This window comes from Bombina bombina, chromosome 6 (assembly GCF_027579735.1).
Source record: "Bombina bombina isolate aBomBom1 chromosome 6, aBomBom1.pri, whole genome shotgun sequence".
NCBI classification, from domain to species: Eukaryota; Metazoa; Chordata; class Amphibia; order Anura; family Bombinatoridae; genus Bombina; species Bombina bombina.
This window is the reverse complement of record NC_069504.1, coordinates 708553113-708576753: the sequence shown is the minus strand read 5'-3', so window position 1 is coordinate 708576753 and position 23641 is coordinate 708553113. Positions and strand designations below refer to the sequence as shown.

Here is a 23641-nt window from a genome sequence, read left to right as displayed (position 1 = left end):
AAAGTTTGCCGGTCCAGAAGAGGCATCGTTTTACCGCAAGTATCAGTGGGACGCTTCTCACTCCGTATTAATTAACTGTGTCCCTAACTGTTTCTTAAACCACTTGTGTGTATTTGTGATCCTGGCGTGTCCCTGGCACGCTGAAGGAGGTGGGTGGCTGGAGAATCTACCTGAGTGATTTTGGGACATTGTCTTATTCTGTAAGGGATACTGGAGGACTTCCCATTAATGTTTTAAACTCTGCCTGCTGGTAAAGTCAAGGTTGCATAGCAGCCCGGTAGTGCCTTTTTCTATTATAATACAAGCAGAGACCTGGTCCAAACATGTGAAGTCCTGGCCGACGCTACAGCTGGGCATAAAAGCTCCTTCCAGGTCGAAGAGACCAGGCTTGTTTAAAAAAAAAAAAAAAGAGAGAGAGATAAAGCTTATGATTTTTTAGAGACTGACTGATAACCTTATTGTTCTATTTTTACAGTGGTAACATTAAGTAGTCTGCTGATTTAATTGTTTGTTGAGATATCCCTTATTAATGTTAAGATTTGTATAGAAAGGATCATTTTAAGGGGTTCTCATTGGTTATAGCCTTGAATATTTGTACTTGCTGAGTTTGTTTATAGAAGAGTGGGGATCAACAGGTTGTTCTAAGACTGGAGCCCAAATTAAATTTTTGTTTATGTATATAGGGGTCTCAGGCCTTAAGCATTACACACTGATTGTATTTTCACATTTTGAGTAAAGGTACTATCATAAGGATAGTTGGAGAAGTGGTCACATAGAGATACTTATAAGAGTTAAAAAGGAAGGTTAAGAGAAAAAGGAAAGGAAGAAAAAAAAAACTGGAGGTGTTCCAGCTTAAATCTAAAATTAACCTCTTCAGATTTTGAAGATTTTTCCCCCAATGTGTCAGAGAATTCACCTTTAGAAGCTACTGAAGTATTCTCCTCATCAGACATTTGGGAAAGGCTGACCAATGCAGATTTAGAGAGGTCAGAAACCTTAATAGTAGAAATATGTTTAGATTTCCTCTTACGCTTACCCGGGGTAGGTAAAGCAGCTAAGGCTACAGCCACCGCAGAAGTTATCTGTGCAGCAAAATCTCCTGGCAAATAAACACCCCCAGGAGGTTGAGAGGAACCACAGGGCACTGAATGTAAAACCATTAAGGCTTGGGACGTTTGAGGAGAAAGCTGAGGCATATCCTGAACAGCATTATCCTGAGAGACAATTGGCTCAGAAGGGAGTAATTTATCTTTGAATTTTAGAGTCTTAGCTAAGCATGAGGAATAAAATTGCATAGGTAAAACAATTTGGGCCTCCAAACATAATAAGCACTTATCCAAAGAAACAGAGTCTTTGACCTGCATACTGTCAGAGTCCATAGTGGAAAAGTTCCCAATAGTAATTGATGAAAAAATAAAATAAACAGTATGTCACTTTAAAAACCGTTAAAACCCTTTAAGGCAGGAGATTCAATAAAGTATATTCAGAAGATATAAATTAAAAAAAAAAAAAAAAAAACCTTAACACCTCAGCAAGCTGAGGAGTCTTACCACACCGGACAGGATTTCTAGTTGAAATACAGGCAGAAGTCGCATGCGGTGAAATCTGTTGTTAGAAAAAGAATGCTGCCAGAACAGGAACGATTCAGAGGAAAATAAAAGAATCAGAGCCTATGTGACTTTGCTAAGACACACGCACTGCCTTTCACTCCGCTCAGATAAGGAAGAGCGGAAAGCAAAGGTCAAGTGACTGGCCCTAAGAAAATAAACTACGCCACTAAAAGGCGCACATTTATGTCTCAGTACTTTCAAAGAAATAACCGTCATGCACTGCCTTTCACTCTTTAAGTAAAATAACACTGAAAGAGTCTGTCCCTCAAATAAAGGTCTTAGACCTTCCTTCTGACTCAAAATAATACCCTTCGCCAGTCTCTCTATGAAAAGGGGGAAATTAACCCCTAGAGTTCCACACACTTCAGTGCCTGCCAAACTGCCCCACTGATAACCCCTTAATGATTACATGTCCCAGATGATGATCCACAAGAGGAATTAACCTCCAAAGTGATGTCCTTCAGTACCTAGAAGGCAAAGGCACTTATCTGTGGATCCAGCTGCAGGGCAGGAAAAACTTCCTAGGTGTGATAGACACTCCACTTTCTATCAGGGACCTGAAGAAAAAGAAAGAGCAGAGTAACCAACCCTGGCTTTCTATGAATAATTATAGCATTTATTCTATGAATAATTATAGCAATAATGTTAGAAATAAAGCAAAGGACAGCCTTGCCGCTTTCTAACTGCTAATAGCCACCATTACTCTTACGTAAGAGATTGACATGGACACAGCATAGCCCTTAATCCTTGCTTGCAGGGAAAAGTACCCATAAAAGGATTAAATATATTCAGACACCATTTTCACTCAACCTCCATTGACAAAGGCAAAGAGAATGACTGGGGATTATATGTAAGGGAAGTTACACTTAACAGCTTTGCTGGGGTGCTCTTTGCCTCCTGCTGGCAAGGAGTTGAATTTCCCACTAGCAATTGGAATGACATTGTGGACTCTCCATGCCATAGGAAAGAAAGAGAATCTGTGCAGGGCACAATGAAATTGGGATACTATCAAGGCATTCTGTAGCCAAACGTACTGCCCAGTGTCAGAAAGCTGTTTGTCGCAGGTCATAGTCCTTCAGCAGGATAATAACCCAAAACATACCTCAAAAAGCACCCAACAATAGATGAGAGAAAAAAAAATTGGGCCGTTCCAAAGTAGCCTTTTATGAGTCCAGATCTGAATGCTATTAAACATCTGTGGAAATAGCTGAAACCCGCAATTGGGAAAAGGCACCTATTAAATTTGAGAGAACTTCTCAAGAAGAGTGGGCGAAAATCACAGCAGAAAAGTGTAGAAATCTTATTCAGAGCTACAGAAAGCAAATTATTGCCGTTATTGTCTCCAAGGCTGTGCTACAAAATATTAAGTTAAGAGTACCAGTATTTTTGTCAGTGCATTCTCATTTGTTTTACTGTTTAAAGTATTATGTGAAGACATAAATACTTAGCTTCCCTTTGGTCACTTTTTACTGAGTTCAGAGAAAGTGGAAGGCTACCAATACTTTTAGCCACATCTGTATGCCTGTTTATGCTTTGTCACTTTACGTTGAATAGTGGACTTGACTTGACAATGTGCTTAATTTTGAATAAAGTTTTATGAAGGGAAACTTTAGGAAATTTAGATAAAATTACTTTGTGCTGTTAAAGGGACAGTATGCTGTAAATATGTTTTTCCTTTAATGTGTTTCCAATGACTTGTTATATCAGCTGCAGAGTAGAAAACGTATGATAAATGTATCCTTTGGGTTTATTTTTGCATATGAAATAACTGGTTTGGGGTTTTTGTTTTTTTTTAAAACCACAACCCATTAAAATGGGTTGAGCTAGCAGGGAAATCCAATCTCCTTATTGCATCACTTTCTATGTACAAACATGCTTCTTTATATTATCTCTGTCTGTATACCAAGACCAATGCGTAGAGAGATTTGAAAATTAGCATTTTATTACTTATCTCTCCTACCTCTCATTGGGAGTGTTATTTCTCCTGCTAGCTATGTTTACACAACTTTTCTTTAGCCTATATTAAAAGTAAAGAAACTAACCCGGACAAGATTTATCAATTTGCGAACAAACAGGATTCACATGTTGTGAACCTGTACACATTTGATTGCAAATTGTGGGGAGCATTTGTTCCCCATATTTACCATTGCACGAGCGTTCCTCATGCAATAACGCCTCCCTACCCTCATGTAACCAATTGTGTGAGAGTAGGGCTTGTCAATCACCCTGGCTGAATGAATCTGGGCAATTTTTCATCCGCCAACTTAGGGTTTACGAAGCAGCGGTTTAAACTGCTGCTTCATAAATATCAGTTGCAGGCTCAAATGAGCGAGTGGCACGTTCGGCTAATAATAAATATAGCCCTAAGTATAGGTAGGGATACTACAGGCAAAATCCACTGTTTCAAAAGCTGATATAAAGGTAAATAAACTATTTGTAAACAGTTATAATAGACTCCAGCAGGTTAAATGGATAAGTGGAAATAAAGGGGGAAAAAATGAGGGTACACTGTCCCTTTAATTATGAACAAGTTTGTACATTGTGTGTATAGATTATACTAAATATAACTATTTTTCTGTGCAGTGAATGAATACACAGAAGATGATCTTTGCTCCATTCTGCTCCTAAAGGGCTTGTGTCTGAAACACCGGGGTAGATTAGCACAGGCTGAGCAATGCTTTACACACATATATGAGAGGTGAGTGGTCACTAAAGGACAAATATCAATAAGCCCCTAAACTGATCAATCAATAACTTTATAGACTGTTGCATGGTCAGTTTCAGAATCCTGTAATATTCACTCCAGCTTATCTGGGGCAATGGGTAATGTACAGTTTGTAGAGTTAGATAGCAGTAAAAATAATTTTTCAAAGAACATTTTTCTTTCCTAAGATATGGAGAGTCCACGACGTAATTCAATTACTAGTGGGAATATCACTGGCCAGCAGGAGGAGGCAAAGAGCACCAAAGCAAAGCTGTTAAGTGTCACTCTCCTACCCATTCTCTTTGCTTCTGTCAATGGAGGAGGTGAAGTTTGGTGTCTGAAGAAAAATTGGATTTCTTTTCGCTACATGCAAGTTTTTGGGTCTAGCGGTAGTCCACGTCAATCTCTTCAGTAGGGTAGTGGTGGCTTTAAAGGGATTGGAAAGTCAAAATTAAACTTGCATGATTCAGATAGAGCATGTCATTTTAAGACACTTTTAATTAAATTTACTTATATTTTCAAATGTGCTTTGTTCTCTTAGTATCCTTTTGTTAAAAAAAAGAATACTCACATATCATACACTAGTGGAAGCTGCTGCTAATTGGTGCCTGAACACATTTGTCTCTTGTGGTTGGATAGCTAGATGTGTTCAGCTAGCTGCCAGTAGTACAATGTTGTCCCTTCAACAATGGATAACAAGAGAATGAAGCAAATTTGATAATATAAGTAAATTGGAAAGTTGTTTAAAATGGCATGTTCTATCTGAATCATAAAAGAAAATGCTGGGGTTAACTATCCCTCTAGAGCAGTTAGAAAGTTGTGAGGTAGTCCTTGCTTGGTTTTCTCCAACATTGGTGTGTCCGGTCCACGGCGTCATCCATTACTTGTGGGAATATTCTCTTCCCTAACAGGAAATGGCAAAGAGCACAGCAAAAGCTGTCCATATAGCCCCTCCTTGGCTCCGCCCCACCAGTCATTCTCTTTGCCGCTCTGAACAAGTAGCATCTCCACGGAGATGGTGAAGAGTATGTGGTGTTTAGTTGTAGTTTTTTATTCTTCTATCAAAAGTTTGTTATTTTGAAATGGTACTGGTATGTACTATTTACTCTGAAACAGAAAGAGATGAAGAGTTCTGTTTAAAAGAGGAGTATGATTTTAGCAGCAGTAACTACAATCAATTGCTGTTCCCACGCAGGACTGTTGAGCCTAGAGAACTTCAGTTGGGGGGAACAGTTTGCAGACTTTTCTGCTCAAGGTATGACTAGCCATTTTTCTAACAAGACTGTGTAATGCTGGAAGGTAAGCCATTTTCTTAGACTCAGATAGAATAAAGGGCTTATTATGGGCTAATAACTGGTGGACACTTTTAAGGGCTAAATCGATTGTTTATTTAAGTTATTATTAAGGTTTTGAAGTGGATTTCAAACTTTTTAATATTTGGGGAACGTTTTTATTGCCAGGCACTAGTTAAGACACCTTCCCAGTCAGGAAGGGCCTTTCTCTGTAGTAGGCAGAGCCTAATTTTCGCGCCATTATTGCGCAGTTTCTTTTGAGTGCAGTGCATGCAGCTGCATGTGAGAGGGTCTGGTATCCACAGAAAACGTTCCTAGAAGGCTGGAATTGGTATCGTATACCCCCCTGGGATAAGTGAAGTCGCAGCAAAGGCTGTGGCTGGGACTGTAGTGGGGTTAAATTGCAAAACGGCTCCGGTTTCCGCATTTTAAGGGTTAACAGCTTCAAAATTGGGCTGCAATACTTTGAATGCACTAAGACACTGTGGTGAAATTTTGGTAAAGTTTGGATAATTCCTTCATAGTTTTTCACATATTCAGTAATAAAGTGTGCCCTGTATAACATTTAAAGAGACAGTAACGGTTTTGTTTAAAAACGGTTTTTGTGCTTTATTAACCAGTTTAAGCCTGTTTAACATGTCTGTACCTTCAGATAAGTCATGTTCTGTATGTATGGAGGCCAAGGTGGTTGCTCCTTCAAATGTATGTGATAATTGTGCCATAGCGTCCAAACAAAGCAAGGACAGTACTGTCACATTTAGTAAGGTTGCCCAGGATGATTCCTCAGATGAAGGAAGTAGGGATAGTTATGCATTCTCTCCTTCTCTGTCTATACCAGTTATGCCCGCGCAGGCGACCCCTAGTACTTCTAGCGCGCCAATGCTTGTTACTATGCAACAATTGACGGCAGTAATGGATAACTCCATAGCTAATATTTTATCCAAAATGCCAGCATTTCAGAGAAAGCGCGATTGCTCTGTTTTAAACACTGTAGAGCAGGAGGGCGCTGATGATAATTTATCTGTCATACCCTCACACCAGTCTGAAGTGGCAGTGAGGGAGGGTTTGTCAGATGGAGAAATTTCTGATACAGGAAGAATTTCTCAGCAGGCAGAACCTGATGTTGTGACATTTACATTTAAATTAGAGCATCTCCGCGCATTACTTAAGGAGGTGCTATCTACTCTGGATGATTGTGACAATCTGGTCATCCCAGAAAAATTGTGCAAGATGGACAAGTTCCTAGAGGTCCCGGTGCACCCTGATGCCTTTCCGATACCTAAAAGGGTGGCGGACATTGTGAATAAGGAGTGGGAGAAGCCAGGCATACCTTTTGTCCCTCCTCCTATATTTAAGAAATTGTTCCCCATGGTTGACCCCAGGAAGGACACATGGCAAACAGTCCCTAAGGTCGAGGGGGCGGTTTCTACACTAGCCAAACGCACGACCATTCCCATTGAGGACAATTGTGCTTTCAAAGATCCTATGGATAAAAAATTGGAGGGCTTGCTTAAAAAGATTTTTGTACAGCAAGGATACCTCCTTCAACCTATTTTGTGCATTATTCCTGTCACTACAGCGGCGTGGTTCTGGTTCGAGGAACTGGAAAAGTCGCTCAGTAGGGAGACTCCATATGAGGAGGTCATGGACAGAATTCACGCACTTAAGTTAGCTAATTCTTTTATTTTAGACGCCGCTTTGCAGTTAGCGAAATTAGCGGCGAAAAATTCAGGGTTTGCAATTGTGGCGCGTAGAGCGCTCTGGCTAAAGTCTTGGTCGGCGGATGTATCTTCCAAGACAAAATTGCTTAATATTCCTTTCAAAGGTAAGACCCTTTTTGGGCCAGAATTGAAGGAAATTATTTCAGATATCACTGGGGGAAAGGGCCATTCCCTCCCACAAGATAGGCCTTTCAAGGCTAAGAATAAGTCCAATTTTCGTTCCTTTCGCAACTTCAGGAACGGACCGGCTTCTAACTCTGCAGCCTCTAGACAAGAGGGTAACGCTTCCCAGACTAAACCAGCTTGGAAACCAATGCAAGGCTGGAACAAGGGTAAACAAGCCAAGAAGCCTGCTGCTGCTGCTACCAAAACAGCATGAAGGGGTAGTCCCCGATCCGGGACCGGATCTAGTAGGGGGCAGACTCTCTCTCTTTGCTCAGGCTTGGGCAAGAGATGTTCAGGATCCCTGGGTACTATAAATAGTCTCTCAGGGTTATCGTCTAGAATTCAAGGAACTACCTCCAAGGGGAAGGTTCCACATTTCTCACTTATCTTCAAACCAAATAAAGAGACAGGCATTCTTACATTGTGTAGAAGACCTGTTAAAGATGGGAGTGATACACCCAGTTCCAACTGTGGAACAAGGTCAGGGGTTTTACTCAAATCTGTTTGTAGTTCCCAAAAAAGAGGGAACCTTCAGACCAATTCTGGATTTAAAAATTCTAAACAAATTTCTCAGAGTTCCATCGTTCAAAATGGAAACCATTCGAACATTTTTACCTGCAATCCAGGAGGGTCAATATATGACTACCGTGGATTTAAAGGATGCGTATCTACATATTCCTATCCACAAAGATCATCATCAGTTCCTAAGGTTCGCCTTTCTGGACAAACATTATCAGTTCGTGGCTCTTCCATTCGGACTAGCCACTGCTCCCAGAATTTTCACAAAAGTGCTCGGGTCCCTTCTAGCGGTTCTAAGACCAAGGGGCATTGCAGTGGCACCTTACCTGGACGACATTCTAATTCAAGCGTTGTCTCTTTCCAAGGCAAAGGCTCATACAGACATCGTTCTAGCCTTTCTCAGATCTCACGGGTGGAAGGTGAACGTAGAAAAGAGTTCCCTGTATCCGTCGACAAGAGTTCCCTTTTTGGGAACAATAATAGATTCTTCTTGACAAAAGTCAGAAAGTCAAAGCTTCGAAACGCTTGTCAAGTTCTTCTCTCTATTCTACAGCCTTCCATAGCTCAGTGCATGGAAGTAGTAGGGTTGATGGTGGCAGCAATGGATATAGTTCCTTTTGCTCGAATTCATCTAAGACCATTACAACTGTGCATGCTCAAGCAGTGGAATGGGGATTATACAGACTTGTCCCCAAAGATTCAAGTAGACCAGATAACCAGAGACTCACTCCGTTGGTGGTTGTCCCAGGATCACCTGTCTCAGGGAATGAGTTTCCGCAGACCAGAGTGGGTCATTGTCACGACCGACGCCAGTCTATTAGGTTGGGGCGCGGTCTGGGACTCCCTGAAAGCTCAGGGTCTATGGTCTCGGGAAGAGTCTCTTCTTCCGATAAACATACTGGAACTGAGAGCGATATTCAATGCTCTCCAGGCTTGGCCTCAACTAGCGAAGGCCGGATTCATAAGATTCCAGTCAGACAACATGACGACTGTAGCTTACATCAATCATCAGGGGAGAACAAAGAGTTCCTTGGCGATGAGAGAGGTATCCAAAATCATCAAATGGGCGGAGGATCACTCCTGCCACCTATCTGCAACCCACATCCCAGGAGTAGACAACTGGGAGGCGGATTACCTGAGTCGTCAGACTTTCCATCCGGGGGAGTGGGAACTCCACCCGGAGGTGTTTGCCCAGTTGACTCAATTATGGGGCATTCCAGACATGGATCTGATGGCGTCCCGTCAGAACTTCAAGGTTCCTTGCTACGGGTCCAGATCCAGGGATCCCAAGGCGACTCTAGTGGATGCATTAGTGGCGCCTTGGTCGTTCAACCTAGCTTATGCGTTTCCACCGTTCCCTCTCCTCCCCAGGCTTGTAGCCACGATCAAACAGGAGAAGGCCTCTGTGATTCTGATAGCTCCTGCGTGGCCGCGCAGGACTTGGTATGCAGACCTGGTGAATATGTCATCGTCTCCACCATGGAAGCTACCTTTGAGACAGGATCTTCTAATACAAGGTCCATTCGAACATCCAAATCTAGTTTCTCTACAGCTGACTGCTTGGAAATTGAACGTTTGATTTTATCCAAACGTGGGTTTTCAGATTCTGTGATAGATACTCTGGTCCAAGCCAGAAAACCTGTGACTAGAAAGATTTACCATAAAATATGGAAAAGATATATCTGTTGGTGTGAATCCAAGGGATTCTCCTGGAGTAAGATTAAAATTCCTAAGATCCTCTCCTTTCTTCAAGAAGGTTTGGATAAGGGATTGTCAGCGAGTTCTCTAAAAGGACAGATTTCTGCTTTATCTGTCTTGTTACACAAACGACTGGCAGCTGTGCCAGATATACAAGCTTTTGTACAGGCTTTGGTCAGAATCAAGCCTGTTTACAGACCTTTGACTCCTCCTTGGAGTCTAAATTTAGTTCTTTCAGTTCTTCAAGGGGTTCCGTTTGAACCTCTACATTCCATAGATATCAAGTTACTATCTTGGAAAGTTCTGTTTTTGGTTGCTATTTCTTCTGCAAGAAGAGTTTCTGAATTATCTGCTTTGCAGTGTAATCCACCCTATCTGGTGTTCCATGCAGATAAGGTCGTTTTGCGTACTAAGCCTGGTTTTCTTCCGAAAGTTGTTTCCAACAGGAATATTAACCAGGATATAATTGTTCCTTCTCTGTGTCCGAATCCAGTTTCAAAGAAGGAACGTTTATTACACAATTTAGATGTAGTTCGTGCTTTAAAGTTCTATTTAGAAGCAACTAAGGATTTTAGACAAACCTCATCTTTGTTTGTCGTTTACTCTGGTAAGAGGAGAGGACAAAAAGCTACGGCTACTTCTCTGTCTTTCTGGCTGAAAAGCATTATCCGATTGGCTTATGAGACTGCCGGACGGCAGCCTCCTGAACGAATCACAGCTCACTCCACTAGAGCTGTGGTTTCCACATGGGCCTTCAAGAACGAGGCTTCTGTTGATCAGATATGTAAGGCAGCGACTTGGTCTTCTCTGCACACTTTTGCCAAATTTTACAAATTTGATACTTTGGCTTCTTCGGAGGCTGTTTTTGGGAGAAAGGTCTTGCAAGCCGTGGTGCCTTCCGTTTAGGTAACCTGATTTGCTCCCTCCCTTCATCCGTGTCCTAAAGCTTTGGTATTGGTTCCCAAAAGTAATGGATGACGCCGTGGACCGGACACACCAATGTTGGAGAAAACAGAATTTATGCTTACCTGATAAATTACTTTCTCCAACGGTGTGTCCGGTCCATGGCCCGCCCTGGTTTTTTAATCAGGTTTGAAAAATTTCTCTCTCTATACACTACAGTCACCACGGCACCCTATAGTTTCTCCTTTTTTTCTCCTAACCGTCGGTCGAATGACTGGGGGGGCGGAGCCAAGGAGGGGCTATATGGACAGCTTTTGCTGTGCTCTTTGCCATTTCCTGTTAGGGAAGAGAATATTCCCACAAGTAATGGATGACGCCGTGGACTGGACACACCGTTGGAGAAAGTAATTTATCAGGTAAGCATAAATTCTGTTTTTTAACGTTTGCTGCCCATGGTATAGAAAGCCAGAGTTAGTTACTCTGTTCTTTCTTTTTCTAAAGGTCTCTGTAAGGAGTATGTGTCCTTTCAAACCTTGTAAACTGTCTTTCTGCCGGACAGCTAGATGTGCAGATAAGTGCTTTTGTCGTCTGGGAGACTTGTACTGAAGGGGTTAAACAAGAAACACTTTCTGCATTATATATTTGGGACTAGAATCCTTAGTAGAGGATTATTTTCAGGCACATTTTATTTATGTGGACTAGACACTTGGGGGTTAATCTTCTTTATGAGAAGGAAGGCGGTAAAGGGACATAAAACAAGTTGGGATAGAGACAAAATATAATTATATGTACTTTAATTACTTTACCTGCAAATATATACTGCAGTGCCTCACCATTAACCCTTTCTTTTCTAAATTGTACAACTCTAACTCCCCCACACAATTACTTTTATGGCTGTGTATATATCTATTGTTGCTTTTGGTAGAATACAAAAGTGAACAGGGATTATCTGCTGGAGCATGTCTAGAAGCTGTGAACTCAGTTGAAATACAATGCTTGTGTCTAAACACTGATAAGGGGGTTAATCTCTTTTAGGATACTCACCGATCTCAACATGTTTTATGGCAATTTATTCCTATTTTGGTTGCTCATGTGTTCCTTTTATTTATTAGCTCTGTGAGACACTCTGGCTAAGAAAGTGTTTATTGGGCACTGGTATATTTTTTGTGTGTCATTACGTAGTGGTATATCATCAGAGGGAGAACGGTTCACTTCAACTGAAGCGTTAGTTTTTCAGCCGGCTTTGAAGCGCTGTGACTTCCCTCTTCCGCTCTGTTAGAATTGATCGGAGCGGTGACGGCTGCTAGATTGCGGGTGTGAGACCGGCAAGTTATCTGGACGAAATCTTTTAAGAGGCACCTCAGTCAAATGATGAGGTGTAGAGGTCCGTAGCTAGGAGTGTATTTGGAGTTCAATACTGCTCTGAATTAAAATTTAAAGTGACAGTACCAGGGCAATATAAATATTTATTTCTTTCATGTAATTAGCAAGAGTCCATGAGCTAGTGACGTATGGGATATACATTCCTACCAGGAGGGGCAAAGTTTCCCAAACCTTAAAATGCCTATAAATACACCCCTCGCCACACCCACAATTCAGTTTTACAAACTTTGCCTCCTATGGAGGTGGTGAAGTAAGTTTGTGCTAGATTCTACGTTGATATGCGCTCCGCAGCAGGTTGGAGCCCGGTTTTCCTCTCAGCGTGCAGTGAATGTCAGAGGGATGTGAGGAGAGTATTGCCTATTTGAATGCAATGATCTCCTTCTACGGGGTCTATTTCATAGGTTCTCTGTTATCGGTCGTAGAGATTCATCTCTTACCTCCCTTTTCAGATCGACGATATACTCTTATATATATATATACCATTACCTCTGCTGATTTTCGTTTCAGTACTGGTTTGGCTTTCTACAACATGTAGATGAGTGTCCTGGGGTAAGTAAGTAAGCTTATTTTCTGTGACACTCTAAGCTATGGTTAGGCACTTTTTTATAAAGTTCTAAATATATGTATTCAAACATTTATTTGCCTTGACTCAGGATGTTCAACATTCCTTATTTTCAGACAGTCAGTTTCATACTTGGGATAAATGTATTTGTTTCAATCATTTTTTCTTACCTTAAAAAAATTTGACTTTTTCCCTGTAGGCTGTTAGGCTCGCGGGGGCAGAAAATGCTTCATTTTATTGCGTCATTCTTGGCGCAAAATTTTTTTCTATTTCCGGCGTCATACGTGTCGCCGGAAGTTGCGTCATTTTTTGCATCAAAAATGTCGGCGTTCCGGATGTGGCGTCATTTTTGGCGCCAAAAGCATTTAGGCGCCAAATAATGTGGGCGTCTTTTTTGGCGCTAAAAAATATGGGCGTCATTTTTGTCTCCACATTATTTAAGTCTCATTATTTATTGCTTCTGGTTGCTAGAAGCTTGTTCACTGGCATTTTTTTCCCATTCCTGAAACTGTCATTTAAGGAATTTGATCAATTTTGCTTTATATGTTGTTTTTTTTTTTCTTTTACATATTGCAAGATGTTCCACGTTGCAACTGAGTCAGAAGATACTTCAGGAAAATCACTGCCCAGTGCTGGAGCTACCAAGCTAAGTGTATCTGCTATAAACTTTTGGTATCTGTTTCTCCAGCTGTTGTTTGTATTGCATGTCATGTCAAACTTATTAATGCAGATAAAATTTCCTTTAGTACTGTTACATTACCTGTTGCTGTTCCGTCAACATCTAATTTTCAGAGTGTTCCTGATAACATAAGAGATTTTATTTTTTAAATCCATTAAGAAGGCTATGTCTGTTATTTCTCCTTCTAGTATACATAAAAGTCTTTTAAAACTTCTCTTTTTTCAGATGAATTTTTAAATGAACATCATCATTCTGATACTGATAATGGTTCTTCTGGTTCAGAGGTTTCTGTCTCAGAGGTTGATGCTGATAAATCTTTGTATTTGTTCAAGATGGAATTTATTCGTTCTTTACTTAAAGAAGTATTAATTGCATTAGAAATAGAGGATTCTGGTCCTCTTGATACTAAATGTAAACGTTTAAATAAGGTTTTTAAATCTCCTGTAGTTATCCAGAAGTGTTTTCTCTCCCTGATGCTATTTCTGAAGTAATTTCCAGGGAATGGAATAATTTGGGTAATTAATTTACTCCTTCTAAACGTTTAAGCAATTATATCCTGTGCCATCTGACAGATTAGAGTTTTGGGACAAAATCTCTAAGGTTAATGGGGCTGTCTCTACTCCTGCTAAACGTACTACTATTCCTATGGCAGATAGTACTTCATTTAAGGATCCTTTAGATAGGAAGATTGAATCCTTTCTAAGAAAAGCTTACTTATGTTCAGGTAATCTTCTTAGACCTGCTATATTTTTAGCGGATGTTGCTGCAGCTTCAACTTTTTGGTTAGAAGCTTTAGCGCAACAAGTAACAGATCATAATTTTATAGCATTATTATTATTCTATAACATGCTAATAATTTTATTTGTGATACCAGCTTTTGATATCATTAGAGTTGATGTCAGGTATATGTCTCTAGCTATTTTAGCTAGAAAAGCTTTATGGCTTAAAACTTGGAATGCTGATATGTCTTCTAAGTCAACTTTGCTTTCCCTTTCTTTCCAGGGTAATAAATTATTCGATTTTCAGTTGGTTTCTATTATCTCAACTGTTACTGGAGTGAAGGGAACTTTTTTACCAAAGGATAAAAAAATCTAAGGTAAATTTAGGTCTAATAATCATTTTCGTTCCTTTCCTCACAACAAGGAACAAAAGCCTGATCCTTCATCCTCAGGAGCGGTATCAGTTTGGAAACCATTTCCAGTTTGGAATATATAGAAACCTGTAGCCAGCTCCTAAATACCCATGAAGGTGCGGCCCTCATTCCAGCTCAGCTGGTATGGGGCAGTTTACGTTTTCTTTTAAGGTACAAAATTGGCTTCAAGTTAAGGCCTCCTGCAAAGAGATTTTTTTTCTTTCCCGTGTCCCAGTAAACACAGCAAAGGCTCAGCATTTCTGAAATGTGTTTCAGATCTAGAGTTGGCTGGAGTAATTATGCCAGTTCCAGTTCTGGAACAGGGGCTGGGGTTTTATTCTATCTCTTCATTGTACCAAAGAAGGTCAATTCCTTCAGACCAGTTCCGGATCGATCTATATTGAATCGTTATGTAAGGATACCAACATTCAAGATGGTAACTGTAGGACTATCCTGCCTTTTGTTTAGCAAGGGCATTATATGTCTACAATAGATTTACAGGATGCATATCTGCATATTCCGATTCATCCAGATCACTTTTAGTTTCTGAGATTCTCTTTTTAGACAAGCATTACCAGTTTTGTGGCTCTACTGTTTGGCCTAGCGTCAGCTCCAAGAATTTTTTTCAAAGGTTCTCGGTGCCCTTCTGTCTGTAATCAGAGAACAGGGTTTTGGTATTTCCTTTTTTGGACGATATCTTGGTACTTGCTCAGTCTTCTCATTTTCGCAGAATCTCATACGAATCGACTTGTGTTGTTTCTTCAAGATCATGGTTGGAGGATCAATTTACCAATCAGTTCATTGTTTCCTCAGACAAGGGTAACCTTTTTAGGTTTCCAGATAGATTCAGTGTCTATGACTCTGTCCTTGTCAGATAAGAGAAGTTTAACATTGATATCAGCTTGTCAAAACCTTCAGTCACAATCATTCCCTTTGGTAGCCTTATGCATGGGAAATTTTAGGTCTTAGGACTGCCGCATCGGATGCGATCTCCTTTGCTCATTTTCACATGCGACCTCTTCAGCTCTGTATGCTGAACCAGTGGTGCAGGGATTACACAAAGATATCTCAATTAATATCTTTAAACCGATTATACGACACTCTCTGACATGGTGGACAGTTCACCATCGTTTAGTTCAGGGGGCTTCTTTGTTCTTCCGACCTGGACTATAATCTCAACAGATGCAAGTCTTACAGGTTGGGGAGCTGTGTGGGGGTCTCTGACGGCACAAGGGGTTTTGGAATCTCAGGAGGTGAGATTACCGATCAATATTTTGGAACTCCGTGCAATTTTCAGAGCTCTTCAGTCTTGGCCTCTTCTGAAGAGAGAGTTGTTCATTTGTTTTCAGATAGACAATGTCACAGCTGTGGCATACATCAATCATCAAGGAGGGACTCACAGTCCTCTGGCTATGAAAGAAGTATCTCGAATTTTGGTTTGGGCGGAATCCAGCTCCTGTCTAATCTCTGCGGTTCATATCCCAGGTATAGAAAATTGGGAAGCGGATTATCTCAGTCGCCAAACGTTGCATCCGGGCGAATGGTCTCTTCACCCAGAGGTATTTCTTCAGATTGTTCAAATGTGGGAACTCCCAGAAATAGATCTGATGGCTTCTCATCTAAACAAGAAACTTCCCTGGTATCTGTCCAGATCCTAGGATCCTCGGGCGGGGCAGTGGATGCATTATCACTTCCTTGGAAGTATCATCCTGCCTATATCTTTCCGCCTCTAGTTCTTCTTCCAAGAGTATTCTCCCAAGATTCTAAGGAATGCTCGTTTGTCCTGCTGGTAGCTCCAGCATGGCCTCACAGGTTTTGGTATGCGGATCTTGTCCGGATGGCCTCTTGCCAGCTGTGGACTCTTCCGTTAAGACCAGACTTCCTGTCGCAAGGTCCTTTTTTTCCATCAGGATCTCAAATCCTTAAATTTTAAGGTATAGAGTTTGAACGCTTGATTCTTGGTCAAAGAAGGTTTCTCTGACTCTGTGTTTAATACTATGTGACAGGCTCGTAAATCTGTATCTAGTGAGATATATTATAGAGTCTGGAAGACTTATATTTCTTAGTGTCTTTCTCATCATTTTTTCTTGGCATTCTTTTTGAATACCGAGAATTTTTCAGTTTCTTCAGGATGGTTTAGATAAAGGTTTGTCCGCAAGTTCCTTGGAGTTTGAATTTGGTTCTGGGGGCTTTTCAAGCTCCTCCTTTTGAACCCATGCATTCTTTGGTCGTTATATTACTTTCTTGGAAAGTTTTGTTTCTTTTGGCCATCTCTTCTGCCAGAAGAGTCTCTGAATTATCTGCTCTTTCTTGTGAGTCTCCTTTTCTGATTTTTCATCAGGATTAGGCGGTGCTGCGAACTTCTTTTGAATTTTTTACCTAAGGTTGTGAATTCTAACAACCTTAGTAGAGAAATTGTGGTTCCTTCATTATGTCCTAATCCTATGAATTCTAGGAGAAATCATTGCATTCTTTGGATGCTGTTAGAGTTTTGTATTATTTGTCATCTTTTTCCGGTTCTAGAAAAGGCCAGAAAGCTTCTGCCATTTCTTTGGCATCTTGGTTGAAATCTTTATTTCATCATGCTTATGTCGAGTCGGGTAAAACTCCGCCTCTAAGGATTACAGTTCATTCTACTAGTTCAGTTTCTACTTCCTGGGCGTTTAGGAATGAAGCTTCGATTGATCAGATTTGCAAAGCAGCAACTTGGTCCTCTTTGCATACTTTTTCTAAATTCTACCATTTTGATGTGTTTTCTTCTTCTGAAGCAGTTTTTGGTAGAAAAGTACTTCTGGCAGTGGTTTCAGTTTGAATCTTCTGCTTATGTTTTTCATTAAACTTTATTTTGGGTGTGGATTATTTTCAGCAGGAATTGGCTGTCTTTATTTTATCCCTCCCTCTCTAGTGACTCTTGTGTGGAAAGATCCACATCTTGGGTAGTCATTATCCCATACGTCACTAGCTCATGGACTCTTGCTAATTACATGAAAGAAAACATAATTTATGTAAGAACTTACCTGATAAATTCATTTCTTTCATATTAGCAAGAGTCCATGAGGCCCGCCCTTTTTTGTGATGGTTATGATTTTTTTGTATAAAGCACAATTATTTCAATTCCTTATTTTATATGCTTTCGCACTTTTTTCTTATCACCCCACTTCTTGGCTATTCGTTAAACTGAATTGTGGGTGTAGTGAGGGGTGTATTTATAGGCATTTTAAGGTTTGGGAAACTTTGCCCCTCCTGGTAGGAATGTATATCCCATACGTCACTAGCTCATGGACTCTTGCTAATATGAAAGAAATTAATTTATCAGGTAAGTTCTTACATAAATTATGTTTTTTCCTTATCTTTTTTGCCAAAAATTATTTTCAGTCATGGAACAGGAGTCTGTTCCTATAGACAAATGTCTGCTGTGTTTAAAGAACCAAATTGTGTTGCCTATACAATTTTGTACCTCATGTCTAGATAGAACTTTAAAATGTAAAGATAAACTTTTTGTTTCTGAGCCTAATGTTTCTCAGAATGATGCTGTTTAGGCAATGCCACAGCTTTCTCCTCAAACATCCCAAGCCCCTATGGCGTCACATACAGTGCCCTGCAGTTCCTCTCAGCCTCCTGGAGAAGTTTATTTGCCTGCAGATTTTGCTGCACAGGTATCGTCTGCAGCATTATCTGCTTTTCCTATGCTGGGAAACGCAAGAGGAAAATTAGACATTCAGATAGTAAGGTTTCTGTTCCACCTACTGCTACGCAGGTTGCACTCCCTCATAAGTCTGATGAGGATATGTCAGTAGCCTCTGAGGGTGAAATCTCAGATTCAGACAGTATTATTCCTTCATCTGATACTGAAGAAGTAAACTTCAGATTTAAGCTTGAATACCTTTGTGTACTGTTAAAAGGAGGTATTGGCTACTTTGGACGACTCCAATACTTGTCGTTGTCAACCCTAAGAAGTCTAGTAAACATGATAAATAATATGATGTTCCTTCCTCTGTGGAAGTTTTTCCTGTCCCAGACTGTGTGACTGAGATTATTTCAAAGGAATGGGAGAAGCCGGGGATTCCTTTCTCCCCGTTTCCTGTATTTAAAAACAAGTTTCCTGTTGCTGACTCCATTAAAGATTCTTGGTGCATGGTGCCTAAAGTAGAAGGGTTTGTTTCTACTCTGGCTAAGATAACTACCATCCCTATAGAGGACAGCTGCTCCTTTAAAGATCCCATGGACAAAAACCTGGAAGCTTATTTGAAGATGATGTTCATCAAGGTCTTTAATTGCAACCTGCAGTTTGTATTGCCACAGTAGCAAGTGCGGCATCTTATTGGTGCGACGCCTTGTCTGAATCAATTTTAGTAGAGACTCTGTTGGAGGAGATACAAGATAGGATTAAGGCTCTCAAACTAGCCAATTTCTTTATTTATGATGCTAACATGCAAGTTATTAGACTGGGAGCCAAGATGTCTGGCTTCCAGTCCTAGCCTGCAGGGCATTGTGGCTAAAATCTTGGTCAGCTGATGTTACCTCTAAGTCCAAGCTTCTGGCGCTTCCTTACAAGGGTAAGACTTTGTTTGGATCTGGTCTAGCAGAAATAATTTCTGATATTACGGGTGGAAAATGGTATTTTCTACCGCAAGATGAGAAGAACGGACGTCAAAGTAATTTTTGTTCCTTTCGTAACTTCAAAGGTTAAAAGTCTTCCTCTCCCTCTTCCAAGCAGGAGCAGTCCAAGTCTTCTTGGAAGCCCAATCTGTCTTGGAATAAGGAGAAGCAATCAAAGAAACCCTCAGCTATGTCTAAATCAGCATGAAGGGTCGGCCCCCAGTCCGGGATCAGATCAAGTGGGGGGCAGACTTTCCCTGTTTTGTCAAGCATGGAGATGAGATGTCCCAGATCCTTGGGCTGTGGACATAGTATCTCAGGGTTACAAAATAGAATTCAAAACTTTCCCTTCCAGGGGCAGATTCCACCTCTCAAGATTATCTGCAGACCAGGTAAAAAGAGAAGCATTCTTGAACTGCGTTCAGGACCGTTACTCCGTGGGAGTGATTGTTCCAGTAAGGGAACAGGGTCTAGGATTCTATTCAAATCTGTTCATGGTGCCCAAAAAAGAAGGAACTTTTCGACCCATTTTAGACCTAAAGTGCCTCAACAAGTTTCTCAGGGTACCGTCCTTCAAAATGGAAACCTTTCATTCCATTCTTCCGTTGGTCCAAGAGGGTCAGTTCATGACGACCATAGACCTGAAGGACACGTATCTTTCTTCATGTTCCCATCCACAAGGATCATCACAAATTTCTGAGATTCGCCTTTCTAGACAAACACTTTCAGTTTGTGGCTCTTCTGTTTGGCCTTGCCACAGCTCCCAGAATTTTCTCATAGGTTCTGGGGGCTCTCTTGGCAGTGATCAGGTCTCGGGGAATTGAAGTGGCGCCCTACCTGGATGACATATTGGTCCAGGCGCCATCTTTTCAACAAGCAAACTCTCATACAATGATCTTATCTTTTCCATGTTCCCACAGTTGGAAAGTTAATCTGGAAAAGAGTTCCCTTGTTCCAGCTACAAGGGTGGTTTTCTTAGGGACCATAATAGATTCCCTAACTATGAAAAATTTTCTGCCGGAGGTCAGAAAATCCAGAATTCTCTCCTCTTGCCTCTTTCTACAGTCTGTTCGGCCATCAGTGGCTCAATGTATGGAGGTAATTGGTCTGATGGTCGCTTCCATGGATATCATTCCCTTTGCTCGATTCCATTTGAGAGCTCTGCAATTACGCATGCTCAGACAATGGAACAGAGACCATTCGGATCTGTCTCAGAGGATAGATCTAAACCAGTTGACAAGAGACTCTCTCCCGTGGTGGCTTTCTCAGGACCATCTGTCTCAGGGCACATGCTACCGGAGACCTTCCTGGGTGATTGTGACCACGGACGCTAGGCTAGGAAGCAGTTTGGGACTCGTTAAAAGGCGCAGGGACTATGGACTTGGGAGGAGTCTACTCTCCCCATAAACATCTTGGAATTGAGGGTGATTTACAATGCTCTGATGACTTGGCCTCAATTGTCCTTAGCCCGGTTTATCAGGTTTCATTCGGACAACATCACCTCAGTGGCTTACATTAAAGGGACACTGTACCCAAATTTTTTCTTTTGTAATTCAGAAAGAGCATGCAATTTTAAGCAACTTTCTAATTTACTCCTATTATCAATTTTTCTTCGTTCTCTTGCTATCATTATTTGAAAAAGAAGGCATCTAAGCTTTTTTTTGGTTTCAGTACTCTGGACAGCATTTTTTTATTGGTGGATGAATTTATCCACCAATCAGCAAGGACAACCCAGGTTGTTCACCAAAAATGGGCCGGCATCTAAACTTACATTCTTGTATTTCAAATAAAGATACCAAGAGAATGAAGAAAATTTGATAATAGGAGTAAATTAGAAAGTTGCTTAAAATTTCATGCTCAATCTGAATCACGAAAGAAAATTTTTGCGTACAGTGTCCCTTTAACCACCAGGGAGGAACTCTGAGTTCCTTAGCCATGAAGGAGGTGGCACGGATTATTCAGTGGGCGGAAGCTCACAATTGTCTGCCATCCACATTCCTGGAGTAGACAACTGGGAAGCAGATTTCCTGAGCAGACAGACATTTCATCCTGGGGAGTGGGCTCTCCATCTGGAGGTGTTCTCCAGGTTTACCCTCAAATGCGGGGTACCGGACTTGGATCTGATGGCGTCTCGGCAGAACGCCAAGCTTCCAATGTCAAGAGATCCTCAGGCCGTTCTGATAGATAATCTGGCAGTTCTTTGGGATTTCGGTCTAGCATAGCGTTTGCGCTCCTTCCACGAGTTATTGCTCGTATCAAACAGGAGAGAGCATTGGTAATTCTAATAGCTCCTGCATGGCCTTGCAGGATCTGGTATGCAGACCTAGTGAAGATGTCATCTCGGCCACCTTGGAGGTTGCCTCTGAGGGAGGACCTAACTCAGGGTCCATTCCTCCATCCAAATCTTGTTTCTCTGAAGCTGATTGCTTGGAGATTGAACACTTATTTCTGTCTAAGCGTGGATTTTCTGAGTCGGTCAGAGACCATGATCCAGGCTTGCAAGCCTGTTACTCGAAAAATGTACTATAAGGTATGACGTTACTTACTTATTGGTGTGAATCTAAAAGCTACTCTTGGAGTAGAGTCAGGATTCCTAGAATTTTGTATTTTCTCCAGGAACGTCTGGAGAAAGGGTTGTCAGTCAGTTCTCTGAAAGGTCAGATTTCTATCTATTTTGTTACACAAGTGTCTGGCGGATGTGCCAGATGTTCAATCTTTTTGTCAGGCCCTGGTCAGAATCAGGCCTGTGTTTAAACCAATTGCTCCTCCTTGGAGCCTTAATCTTGTTCTTAAAGTATTGCAGCAGGCTCAGTTCGAGCCAATGCATTACATAGATATTAAGTTGCTATCTTGGAAGGTTTTGTCTCTTATTGCTATCTCTTCTGCTCGGAGAGTTTCGGAACTCTCGGCTTTTCAGTGTGATTCGCCTTACCTTATCTTTCATGCGGATAGGGCGGTTCTTCGTACTAAATTGGGGTTTCTTCCTAAAGTGGTTTCAGATAGAAATATTAATCAGGAAATTGTTGTTCCTTCTCTCTGTCCCAATCCTTCTCATAAAGAACGTCTGTTGCACAACTTGGATGTTGTGCATGCTCTAAAATTCTACCTACAGGCAACTAAGGATTTTCGCCAGTCTTCTGTCCTGTTTGTTTCTCAGTAAAGCATAAGGGTCAAAAGGCTACTGCTACGTCACTTTCCCTCTGGTTGAGAAGCATAATTCGTTTTGCTTATGAGACTGCTGGACAGCAGCCTCCTGAGAGAATTACAGCTCATTCCGCTAGGGCTGTTTCCTCTTCTTGGGCTTTCAAAAATGAAGCTTCTGTGGAACAGATTTGCAAGGCTGCAACTTGGTCCTCTCTGCATACTTTTTCCAAATTTGATACTTTTGCCTCCACTGGGGCCTCTTTTGGGAGAAAGGTTCTTCAAGCGGTGGTGCCTTCTGTTTAGGTCTGCCTGTCTTGTTCTCCCTAAACCTCAGGCACCTCTACACCTTTGTGTTATTCCTTTTCCCTTCGGTCGAATGACTGGGGATTATGGTTAGGGGAGTGACACTTAACAGCTTTGCTGTGGTGCTCTTTGCCTCCTCCTGCTGGCCAGGAGTGATATTCCCACTAGTAATTGAATAACGTTGTGGACTCTCCATATCTGAAAAGAAATTTATCAGGTAAGCATAAAAAAAAAAAATTTCTTCTTCTACACGTAACTGATCATTTATGGGTGCATTTTGAGTTTAATGTACCCTTAAACTGTCCAACAGTCTGCACACCTTTTATACAAGGTTGTTGCCTCCTAGATATGGCAATAATTATTGGCTAAACTGATTTTATTATATTAGATCACAATGTCACTCACTGATCAAAAATGAATATCAAGGCTTATTAACTATACCTGCAATCTAGTACCACCTTCATAGTACATTTTCAACATCCTTATATCCATTATCACTATTCTTTATAAACATTTGTTGTATTATATTGTAACATATACATGGGTCAAATAATAATAGTTTACCAGGCGTGGAGGAAAAGTTACTAGTCCACTCAATGTTAAAAGAAAAATTCAAATGAAAGAACCCAATTTCTAACTTGTCCTGTTCATTTTCTTACTAGTCCAACACAAGTGGAAATTTCTATCTCTAGCTATAATCTATGTAACTAATGTTCTTACCAATGGAAATAGGTTGTAATTAGGGAGGGTTGTGAGGAAGGATTGTAAGATCTTTATTAACTATACTAAAACAAAATGCATAAAGTTATTACAAGGACAGGTGATTAAACTTTTCCATACAGAAATAAAATGCAGTTCATATAAAATGTTTTTGTTTGGTGGGGGGGGGGGGGGGTCTAAGTAACCTCATGACCGTGTAGTGGAGTTAGACAACTGACTTGTGTCTTGTCTTTGCAGTGAAAAGAAAATAAAGTTTGATCACCATTTAATACCAAACTCTTTGCTAGAACAAAGCCTCCTCTTTATGCAGCAACGCAGGGGAGAGGATGCTATCCCGCTACTACGACGTGCAAAGTGAGTATTGTATTTGTTTCTATATGTGCATTGAACTCTACCCTGTTACATTCCTAGAAATATATAACATGGGGTGAAATAAATCCCAAGAGTCCCCAGTTCCTAAAATTTTGAATTATTCTCTAAATAAAATAGTAAATGCAACTAAACCAG

At 40.9% G+C, this 23641-nt stretch overlaps 1 protein-coding gene across 2 annotated transcripts in view; it reads left to right on the top strand.

Annotated features, from left to right (window-relative positions):
* The window catches only part of LOC128663510 (tetratricopeptide repeat protein 39A), a 224509-nt gene that overhangs the window by 198306 nt on the left and 2562 nt on the right, over window positions 1-23641 (top strand). For both annotated transcript variants that reach the window (XM_053717871.1, XM_053717872.1), the window contains 2 exons: window positions 4194-4308; window positions 23372-23488. In XM_053717871.1, the coding sequence (XP_053573846.1) occupies window positions 4194-4308; window positions 23372-23488 (232 nt within the window). The remainder of the gene's footprint in view (window positions 1-4193; window positions 4309-23371; window positions 23489-23641) is intronic.